The 11,398-nt window shown below is 50.9% G+C and overlaps 1 protein-coding gene across 1 annotated transcript; it reads left to right on the top strand.

Annotated features, from left to right (window-relative positions):
• Nucleotides 1-130: 130 nt before the first annotated feature.
• Nucleotides 131-10,999, top strand: LOC100115382 (protein FAM135B). The gene is made up of 14 exons (XM_016989356.3): nt 131-456; nt 1,663-2,042; nt 2,123-3,211; nt 3,302-4,087; nt 4,162-4,336; nt 4,457-4,682; nt 4,811-5,432; nt 5,519-5,728; nt 5,830-6,248; nt 6,336-6,961; nt 7,064-7,265; nt 7,341-7,590; nt 7,684-7,911; nt 7,980-10,999. The coding sequence occupies exons 2-14, from the start codon at nt 1,889-1,891 to the stop codon at nt 8,183-8,185; spliced, it is 5,193 nt and encodes a 1,730-aa protein (XP_016844845.2). The 5' UTR covers nt 131-456; nt 1,663-1,888; the 3' UTR covers nt 8,186-10,999.
• The last annotated feature ends 399 nt before the right edge of the window (nt 11,000-11,398 follow it).

The raw sequence follows: 11,398 nt of genomic DNA, 5'->3' as shown, positions 1-11,398 counted from the left end.
GCCTGGCTAGCCTGGCTAGCGGCTATAGCTGGCTGGCGAGCACCTATAGGTATACTTGTAGCACTTGGCGGGCAGCGCGCATGCGCCCCGATCCCTCCCCCAGCCCCAGCCCCCATAGTGGCCCCAGTGACCAGTCGCGACTCGCGAGTCGCCCGCAGCAGCTTACATCGCCGTCTATAGAGTGCGGGCAGCGATCGCCCGACCGTCGTCGTTCGTGTGACAGTGCAGCAAGCCGCAGAGCCCAGGACTCCTAAGTCCCGGGTCGATGGGGCGTCGCGCTCGCCGTGTGCGTGCCTGAGCGCGCAGGGGCGCGGGGGCGCGCGCGCCTTTCTCTGCACTTACAAGCCGGAGCAGCTGTCCGGACCTCGCGACATGTCTGCGCCAGCCGAGCCCCTTGGACTCCCGGAGCTTCAGCCTCTGCTGCCGGCGCACTGATGCGGCTGCTTCTACCGTCCCGTGAGTCGCTATTCAATTCCTGGCATGAAAGTTGACCGAGTCATTGTCATTGTCTGGGCGCACTCGCCGCGTCCTTACTCGACGATATTGGCGCGCTCTCTCTCTCTCTCTCTCCCTCTCTCCCTCTCTCTCCCTGTCTCGGCTGCGGATGATCCTCGAAATTGACTGAGCCGCGGCGCACGCGCGTATCGCCTGCACATGCCATAACGCGCCATGAAAATCATAACAGCTTTGTCAACTTTTGTCGACGAGCAGCGAGTCAGCAAGAGAAAGAGAAGCCCAAAGCAGCGAGCACAGCTGATGTGCGACTACTCGAACGCAGGCATATAGCATTCGCAGTTTTCCGGCCCGCGCCCTTCCCATGCTTCGAGCCGCAGCAGCCGGGAGAGAATGGGAGACGGTTGTTATCCGCGTACAGCTATCGACTAAGGGGCGGCGGGCTATTTTGCACAACACGGCTTCACGCGTTCTATAGATTTCCGATGATCAAGTAGCTGCAGCAGCCTCTTTTTTGCTGCACACTCCGCAGCAGAGTGGCTAACAGCGTACGTCGCACTCGACGAGCTCATTGTCGTCGCTACTCGCGGCTACTTTGAAAAGCTACAACAAGCTCGCTTCGAGTGTTTTCGAAAACGGCGGCGGCGGCGGCGACGCTCTTAAAGTACGCAGCCATAGGCGTGCAAACCGATGTGGGCACCTATATATATATATATATATATATATATATATATATATAGAGAGAGAGAGAGAGAGAGAGAATCGATCCGTCATTCCGTCCGCGCGCGGCCAAGATGAAATTTCAGAACGTTTGCCGGCGCTCCGAAAAGAAGCGCGTCTAGACGTCTGACCAAACAGGCCGGCCGCTACTGAATGGGCGCGCGCGGGAAATGAGCCGCCGCGGCAGATAGGTATCTAAGTAGTATGAGAGAGAGAGAGAGAGAGAGCGAGAAGGGCTCGGCAGCTATGAGAACGCGTTATGCTGCATGCGAGAGCAGAGGTGAAGCTCGCTGAGCATCAGAGGCACAGAGCCGTAATCTCGTTGTAAGGGCGTTGTAAAGTCGTTCGGAGCGTTGAACCGTGCGCCCCCACTCCGCGAGAGCTCACTTATTTTCGTACCGCAGGCCAGTTGCCCCATTATGCAACGCATGTCCAGATGCAGCTTCTGCTATAATATATAGCGACTACAGCCGCGTTCTTCTCTCGCAGAGCGCAGCGCGAGAGCTGAGCGGCGATTCTCCCTCTAGCACAATGGGCGGCCTGGCAGCAGCGGCGGCAGCGGCGGCAGCAGCAGCAGCAGCAGCAGCAGCAGCAGCAGCACCGAGCGAGCAGAGCATCGTCAGGCGCAAGAAGAGACTAGAGCGCGCCGAGAGTAGTTGAGGCGAGCGCAGGGCCCCCCGCCAAGAGGGGCCGACTACCAGCCGCAGCAGTCGAGATGAGCGATCTACAGGCGACCCTCGAGTTCTCCCTCGAGCTCTGCAAGTTCTACAACGTCGACCTCTTCCAGCGCGGCTTCTACCAGATCAGGACTTCGCTCCGGGTCTCGCCCAAGCTGCCCATCAAGGTCGAGGTCAACCAGCCCCGCAACCGTGAGTAATGTTAATTATTCGCAATGCTCAATTGCAATTCAGCTCATTCAACTAATTCAACTACACTTCTTCTCTCTCAGACTCGCTCGAGGCGCCGGGCACTTCGAAGCGCTTCCAGATCCTCTACCGCAACGAGGAGGTCGCGCTCGGCACCTCGGTCCTCTTCAGGGCCCACGTCCTCGTGCACAGCCACAAGATCGAGGAGGCGCTGCAGCGGGCCCACTTCCACCTCGGCGTCGAGCTCTGGTTCGGCGAGCCCAGCCAGCCGGCCAACATGGCCTGCGTCTCCTCGCGGGCCCTCCAGCTCAACTTCGCCCCGACCAAGGGCCTGCACTACCACCTGCCCGTGCTCTTCGACTACTTCCACCTCGCGGCCGTCTCCCTGACCATCCACTGCTGCCTCGTCGCGCTCCACCAGCCCAGCATAAAGAAGAGCATCCTGCACTACGTGCAGAGCTGCGCGCCCCGGGGCTCCAAGCTCAAGCAGCAGCAGGCCATCGAGAGCAACGGCCTGCAGCAGCAGCAGCAGCAGCAGCAGCAGCAGCCGGCCGACTCCAAGCCGACGACGACGGCCCGGGACGGCTCGGCCGGACAGCGGGTCCAGCACGCCAAGCTCGTGCAGCAGGAGGTGACGCGGCTGCTGCTGGCGGCGCGCGAGTCGCTGCTCGGCGACCTCGCCGACATGGCCCGGCTGCTGCCCTCCTGGCAGCAGCGCGCCCTCGAGGTCGCGCAGACCGCTCACAAGGAGCTCAGCAGCAAGATGATGGAGGCCGGCCCCGAGGAGGCGGACATCGCCCAGCTCTGCGCCCAGAACATCGTGCTCTGGGAGCACTTTCTCGAGGCGTTCTCGGGCCGCGAGGCCGTGCACCAGCACCTCGGCCGGCTGCACCACCAGCTGCGCGTGCGCCGCTTCGCCGAGGGCTTCTTCGTCCTCGAGAACCCGCGCAGCTCCGCGGCCGGCTGCTACGACGCCAACTACCAGTCCTACCAGGCCGTCAGCGAGGCCGCGCGCCGCTCGCGCTACCTCGCCAGCCTGCCCAACCTGCCCGTCCACTGTCCCGAGCTCGACGGCGACCTGCACAGCCTGCCGCTCATCTTCGAGGACCGCTACGCCGACATGCAGCAGCGGCACCGCAACAGTGGTGATGAGCCTTGCACATGCACATTCAGTAGATATACCGTTTATGTAGAATATGCACGCCTTGCACGCGCGTAATCACGCCACTGCACCATCCTTACCATCCGAGACGTGTCCGCAGTGCCGAGCATGGACGACTGCAGCTGCGGGATGGGCGCCGCGCTGGACTCGCGGCTCGCCGGCGGCGGTAGCAGCAGCAGCAGCGTGTGGTCGCCGAGGTCGGAGGGCGCGGGCGGCGCGGGGGGCGCTGCCGGCCAGGCCGACCTGCTCGCGGGCTACTCGAGTCGGCTGATGATCGCAGCGGCGGCCGCCATGGCGACGACCGCCACGACTCTCCCCGGGGCCAGGCACAGCAAGTCGCTCGACCAGCTGGGCCCCGAGCTCGACCAGCAGCAGCAGCAGCAGCAGCAGCAGCAGCAGCAGCGAGCGACGAGCGCGGCTTCCGCCGCTGTCGGCCCGGGCCACCAGCTGACACTGCAGCACCAGCAGCAGTCGCACCAATCGAGCAGGACGCTGCCGCGCAGCGCGTCCACCCAGCTGATCAGCAGGATCGCCACGGCGCCGGCCAGCGTGCCCTCGCGGGGCAAGCAGCGCCCCCTCGCGCCCAGCTGCACCAGTCTGTTTCCAGCTTGCTCGGCGCCCAATCCCAGCCTCGGCTCGACGCCCGTCGCGACGCTGCCGAGAGCCAAGTCCAGCCAGACCCTCGCGCCGAGCAGCCTGCAGCAGCCGCAGCAGCAGCAGCAGCAGCAGCAGCAGCCTCAGCCCCAGGCCAGCAGCAGCTCGATAACGTCGCTGCTCGCGGCTATGTTTCCAGAGATACCCCGCAGCGAGCAGCTGCCTGGCTACAGGCCACCCGACGCGACCAGTCTCGACTTTGCCCAGCTCGCCGACTCGCTCGCCTTTGACGGTTCGATATACACCTAAGTATATTACCTCTATGCGCTGCCGCGCGCACGTACTTATCAGAGGGTGTCTCGGTAGGAAGCAGCTCGCTGAGACTGGAGCCGCGCAGCCACCGACTGCGCCAACCGCTGGACGGGCTGCTCGATCGGCCGCGCGCCAACGGCGAACCCCTGTGCACCGCCACGCTCGACAGGCTCAGCTATCACGCCGATCGCGCCGATCGCGCCGCGAGCAAGCACACCGTCGCCAACAGGTCAGCAGTACAAGTATATATATTTAGCAAACTTCAGCGATGAACCGAACTGATGCGCGACGTATAAATTTAACAAGCGACAATTCGTATAATGTGTGTATACACTATTCCTCACGGCAGGAGTGGCCAGAGCGTTGACCAGCCGCGCAAGTACAACACCTTGGGTAGGTCGACGGGACGAGGCCACTCGAGGAGTCGCGCAGCCGACCAGCAAAGCTTGCTCAACGGCTCGGGTCTGCATCCGGCAGATGTCTACGGCAGTCTGCTCGGTCAGGATGTTTCGGAGGGCAGATTCAATGGCAAGCTGCCCAACCGACCACGCAGTACCGAGCGCATATTTGACGATGTGAGCTGACTCTTCTTCTTCTCCTTCTTCTTCTCCTTCCTCTTCTTCTTCTTGCTGTGGTCAAATCGTATATATCGCTAGCAATCGGTACATCAACTAGAACTACAGTGTTTGCCACTTTTTTCCAGAAAGTCCAAGACGACAGTCCCTACGAGCAGATCAACCTACGCGAGCGCATCAACAAACGCTCTAGCTCCGAGAGCAACAGGAAATCTCTGCCTCGGCAGACCAACGGCAATAGCAGCAGTGGCGGCAATTACAACAATAACAATGCAATTAACAATAATAGGAGCAGCAGCAGCGCGACCAACAATAATATGAACGGCAGCGGCGGCGGCAGCAGCAGCAGCAGCAACAACAACAGCAGCAACAACAACAGCAACAACAACAACAACAACGAGAAGTATTCGTGCGCGAAGAGACGCAGCCAGATCACCGCAGCTGGGACCGAAAGACGAAAGGAGTCGACGTACGAGACGATCGCGATCGAGGCTGTGCAGCAACAAAATGGCAGCGGGCCAAAAAGCGGCCAGCACGAGCCGCAGCAGGCGACAACGCCCAACAACGCAGAAGGAGACTCGTCGCTGCAGCATCGTCGACAGCTGCATCAGCACAGGCCGAACAGCAACGCTGTCAGACCGCATTCGGCGGCTGCGCCGAGTATCAAGGTCGACGAGTGCCCGGACGAGCAGCTCAAGAACGGGAAAGCCCCCGCAGCGGTGCCGGAAAATCGGAGAAGTAACAGTCCTGGTAAGTATAGCTTATGCGCGGGCTATAGCATCGCTGCAGCAACGGCCCGTACGCGAGACAAAGTCAATATGCAATAACAAACTTAGGAAAGCTGGGTCATCCGCCACCACCCGCAGCCTATCAGGACCCCAGCAGCTCACCGACGACGATCAAGCAACGGCCGAGCGGAAGCATCTTCGAGCTGGAAAACAACAACAGGCTAGCTTTGAAGATCGAAGCTCTCAAGTCACCCACCGAGTCGCTGAGTCCGGGGATCCTGTCTCCTGTCTCGGCAATTTCCGTCAATTCGTTCACTGGTATGATGCGCGCATGGCTCACTATATGTATCGCTGCTCATATGTATATCATTGATGCAAACTGACATTAACTTGCCCAAACCTAAAATATGCACGAGCAGTTGAAACCGGAGGCGACTTGACACCTACTGCTGCCGGAAAGCTTCAGCGGCTGCGCTGCGCCAGTGTGCCAGTAGCCCACAATAAGCTCGTGGTTCCTCGTAGTGCGGTATCCATGCCTTGTATGCCTATTCGCGACACTCCGGTGCTAGAAGCAACAGCAGCAGCCCGCGACGCTGGCGAAGAATCGGATGCCGTTGCAGCTGCTGTGGCTGCGGCAAATATTTCGCCGCCGTCCACGAGGCCATCCAGTCCCTCTGAGAGTACAACTTCGAGCAATTTGACCTCGGAGTGCAGCGGTTGGGTCAGCAGTGGAGATACCTCGAGCTCGGAGCAGCGCCGTGTCAAACTCTCGAGTGATCAGCTTCGACAAAAGCTGGCCAAGATTGCAGCAGTGCCTACGCGGCAACCGGATAAGAATGTTTGTTCCCTTTATTTTCAATGTTGTACACACTAGACTAACCCATTACGCAGATTCCAATTCACTCACGCCGACAATAATTGATAGGAGAAGGAGCGACGCCGAGAAAAGCACCAGAAGACAATGTCCCATCAGAAGAAAAAATCATCGACACAGTCATCCGCCAGCAAGTCGGCCAAAATCGAGTCCCTTGCGGAACATACGTACGAGGAAGTCCGTTTACCGCCACCGAAAATGTTTCAAGACGAACCACCACCTCCCGAAGAATTTCGCGATCCTCCTGTTGCGTCTGCCAGTGCAACTACTATCGACAATCCCCTCTACCATGTCTACGAGTCTGTCAAGCAGCAGCAGCAGCAGCAGCAGCAGCAGCAGCAGCAAAAACATCACCGTCAGCATCATCTTCACCATCACCTGCAGCAGCAGCAGCAGCAGCAGCAGCAACAGCAACATCAGCAGTTCAGAAACGGTGGCAGATCTACCAGCCCGAAACAAACCAAAACAGCACCTTGCAGTCCTCAGCGCACAAAGCAGCCGCTGCCCGACGCCATTGGCAGGCCGACTTACGGCATGGGCAGTAGACACGATGTGTGCGCCGATTGTTACCAAGAAGGCAAACAACTATTACAATCAACGCAGAATGATTTTATCAATTTTAAGAAAAATAAAGAAGACTTTAAGCGACAAATGTGCTTTGCCGGCAAACTGTACAGGTCAGTTATATACTATACTGTGCTTAAGATGATTCTTTTCATCGCATTTATCATTTAATCAGCATACAAAGGCTTATACGATAATCCATTCGCAAAAAACAGTGACTATCCGGTATTGGCATCGACGCTCCCGTACTTCCATATCAGCGACGAATACAGACTGTTCTCCCCCGAGGGAGTACACCTTATAATTTGCGTGCACGGCCTCGACGGCAACGCAGCCGACCTACGCCTGGTCAAGACTTACCTTGAGCTTGGACTTCCTGGCATGCATTTGGATTTTCTGATGTCCGAGAAGAACAAGGTGCGTGCTAATCTATACGGCCGCGGAGCTTCATTCATTCGATTGTGGACCGGCAAAAATTAATAATATTTTCAGGGTGACACCTTTTCGGACTTTGACACCATGACTGACAGACTGGTTGGCGAGATACTAAATCACATCGAGAGCTCGGGCCTGAATCCGGCGAAGGTGAGCTTCGTCGGCCACTCACTCGGGACCATTATAATACGCAGCGCTTTAACGCGACCGCAGCTCCGTCCGCTACTGCCGCGACTGCATACCTTCCTCAGCCTGAGCGGCCCTCATCTTGGCACGCTTTACAATACGAGCGGCCTCGTGAATGCCGGTAAGAATGCAATAAATCTCCTTGTGCGAGCTGGAACCGGCGCATCAGTCATGTTATCTTTTCTCATATGCTCATTTTCCTTCATAATGTAAGGAATGTGGTTCATGCAAAAATGGAAAAAATCGGGTTCACTGCTCCAGCTAGCAATGAAAGACGCCTCCGACGTACGCCGCTCCTTCATGTTTCGACTGAGTCAGAAGAGCAACTTGCACAAGTTTAAACACGTTCTTCTTTGTGGAAGTGCTCAGGATCGCTATGTGCCTCTGCACTCAGCCCGCATCGAACTCTGCAAGGCTGCCGTTCGCGATCCAACGGACCAAGGTCACATTACTATTTTCTTTTGATTATTCACCTAACACCTGTACTAAATAACATAATGATTCTTGTAGGCACAGCATACCGCGAAATGGTGCACAATATTCTCTACCCAATAATGTCGGCGCCAAGCGTCAGCCTAGTGCGCTACGATGTTCACCACGCCCTTCCACCGACGGCCAATGCTCTCATCGGCCGAGCAGCTCACATCGCCGTCCTCGACTCTGAACTCTTTATCGAGAAGTTCCTCCTAGTCACGGGCCTCAAGTACTTTAGATAAAAGCCCCTCCCCCCCCCCTCTCTCTCTCTCTCTCATTCTCTAAAAAATCTATCAATTAAATCTTTCTTCCGTCATCAGCTCTATACATTTTTACCGGCGAAAGGCCATTCAGTACATAGTATTATCATTTACGAGAACAACACACATGTAGATGAACAGCAAGAGATATACGAAATCCGAAATTTATTTTATCTCTAACTCTGTAAGATATGCGCGTATGAATGGTGATCTCAAGTATTGGTTCGGTTTTCATTTTTTCACTCTTGAGGTGCCACCACATTTTCTATAAAGATAGGCTAACGTTAAATTCATCGTCTTTTTACTCCCAACTTCCAGATAATTGGCTATTATCTGACTCAAAAAAATTACATATCTATTTCTTATCGCTGCCTTCGCGCTAAAGCAACCTCGATGACGTTTGTCAACGAGGATTCTTGAGGAAATCTTGAGCAATGAATTGACTATCTTCTCTAACCCTAAACTTGAAGGTTGACAAACTGCACATCCAAACAACCAACTGGCCATGTGTTATTTTGATAGTAGGACACTTACTTTGTGTACAACTGCTGGGCTGCTTTCTGCATTTCCTGGAGATTAGTCCGACGTATGCCAAGAAAGTCGGAATAATTCACTCTCGATTCAACTTCGTTTTATTTGTATTTATTGAACTTTAAATGATTTTAACAAGACCAAGTGAGATTTCGTTATTACTGTTAGCTCTGTCGACAGTCGAATAATGCTTTCTATAGTACTTAGCTTACTTCCACACGACGCTAGGAAGAACTATAGCTTGTAACTTTTGAAAAGTAGCCAATTTTCTAGAATTGGGAGCAAAGCAGAGATAATTTTAACGTTGTTCGTACATCCATGTAGGGAGCATGGTGTTCCCTTGTAACGGCATTTTGAAATTCTACAGCACAGATAATAGTACATTAAAATAAAAACTAACTTGTGTTTATGTCGGTAGTCTGGATTTGACGAAATTTCTTATCTCTCATAATCTTCGATCTTTAAGATGTAAAAACAGAGCGGAAATGAGTCTTTAATATAGGGAAAGTAGTTTATAGACTGTAGATATGTGAATGGTTTACACAAGTTTTCGAATTCGAAACTAAATCTCTGACCGTAACGTGTGGGATACGACTTGTCGCCAAAGTTGAATCAAGAGACTTTTTCTCAAGTTGGTAATTTTTTTAAGAATCAGGAGATGAGTACATTGAAACCGCTCATTCTCTATCGGCACAATCTCGATTTTTTATGTACTGTTACACACTAAACGTATTGCAACATACATACTAACTGAAAAGAGTGCAGCAGTCTTCAATTGTATGAAATACTATAATTTTTTATAATGTATAATGATATTAAAATATTAGCAGCAACTTTGGATTAGCTAATGTTTTTTTTTATCTTTACTATTAGAAAAAGGAAAAGAGAAAAATCGAGTGCGCCGTTTTGTTAGCGATGATGTCGTGAAAATGATATAGGTACTGATGTTTCAAGCATACATATTTCAAAAATATGTTGGCTCGACTGATGTTTGTAAGGACGCTTCATTTATGCACAATCACATTAACAACAACAACAACAACAACAAAACTATGATGTTAAAGTTGTAAATTTTACGTACAATTTTCTTGAAAAATTCTGCTCAGTCCTGATTAAGGGCTTTCGGGAGCATATATTGGTATACAGTAAGCGGAGCAAATAAGGGTACTAGGTCATATAGTATTAGGAATTTGATCTTATATATACCCTTCGTTCGCGGAAGCGAGCTGTGACAAAGCTCCGTGAACTCGGTGACTGAAAAATTATCATTTGTTTTGTTTATATGTGCTACTGAGTGCCCTTATATAATTGAATGCCAAGTTAATATTGAGCTTGTATACATGCCTTTATTTTATTTAAATATAATATACTGACAATATTGAGTTCCTATTAATAAATTCAGCAAAAGAACATCTCTGCAGTAAAATTATAAGCTCATTATGTTAAAAATGCGTTTTAATTTATCAATAATATAATATTTATTAATAATCAGGGCCTAAATGTCTATGTCACGCACTATGGCAGTACGAAGAGTAAATGCGTGTTATTTAGCTATTTGAAGGGAAAAAGGTATGCGCCATTAATAACGTCTTTATGAATTAGAATTTATTTGATTGAGATATATTGTTGTATGGATATAGCTAATGCTATAAGGCCAGAAAAAAGTACGTACACAAAAATCTTTCCTTCTTCATTTGCAATTATTTTGACATCATAGATTCGCAGTCAATTTAAACAATGTAGCATTTATGTATATACGCAGACTAATAATATTGGAATGCCCTTATTAGGCTCAAAAGTAATTTATTTGTAAATAAACTTCTACTTATACATTTTATGTTGTAAAACACGCGTATAAAAGACAATTTTCGACGCCTGTAAATTGGAGCGAAAAAACGAGTTTTCCGAGCGTCAAAAATATAGTGAAGCAGAAATGTGTATTTTCGCAAAAACTTTTGACCATACATATGCACTTGTGCGCGTTTGTGTGTGTATGTGTGTGAGTGCGCGCACGCACGCGTGGGTAGATAAACTCAAGTAAAGTGGACCACTCGAAAAACTATTCTCAATCCATTTTGTAGGCGACCAAACTGGTTTTTATGCACTCTTTCTAAAGAAAGCCAACATGTGTTTCTTTATTGTACTAATTAATTGATTAGTTTTTAAAAAGAATAGATATGTCTATTACTTTTGTACAAATATAAATATACATTGAGCCTTCTCAAAAAAAAAAAAAAAAAAAAAAAAAAAAAAAAAAAAAAAAAAGGATCGATAAATGTGAAGAATGTACAACTTTCCAACAATTGAAAACTTTTACTTGCATAAATTGGCTCACTTTATAAATTAAAATTGTTAAAATTGATTGTATGTTTGGCTGCAATCACAGCATCAAATATTCCATATATAAATTTTTACGATTGAGCACAAGAAACGGATGAATATTATTAAATTGTATTCTAATTAATAGTATATGATGAATCTGAAGTAAAATAATTATCGACAGTAAAATAAAGAAAGTTGTTCATTCAAATGAGAAACTTTACGATCCCTCCTCATGCATCTATATAGGACATACCATTATACGTATATTGCAAATAAGAAGAATTTAACCGTTTTCTATTGCGTACACTGTAAACAAAAATGGGATGAAAGTGAAATTAAACG

Source organism: Nasonia vitripennis, chromosome 1 (assembly GCF_009193385.2).
Source record: "Nasonia vitripennis strain AsymCx chromosome 1, Nvit_psr_1.1, whole genome shotgun sequence".
Lineage (NCBI taxonomy): Eukaryota > Metazoa > Arthropoda > Insecta > Hymenoptera > Pteromalidae > Nasonia > Nasonia vitripennis.
This window is presented reverse-complemented; position numbering and strand designations above follow the sequence as displayed.

Bases quoted from the DNA above. Each gene is read 5' to 3' on its own strand.
- LOC100115382 (XM_016989356.3), top strand. From the start codon at position 1,889: ATGAGCGATCTACAGGCGACCCTCGAGTTCTCCCTCGAGCTCTGCAAG. The intron at 2,043-2,122 runs GTGAGTAATGTT...CTTCTCTCTCAG, and splicing joins GGTCAACCAGCCCCGCAACC to ACTCGCTCGAGGCGCCGGGC. The intron at 4,337-4,456 runs GTCAGCAGTACA...TCCTCACGGCAG, and splicing joins AAGCACACCGTCGCCAACAG to GAGTGGCCAGAGCGTTGACC.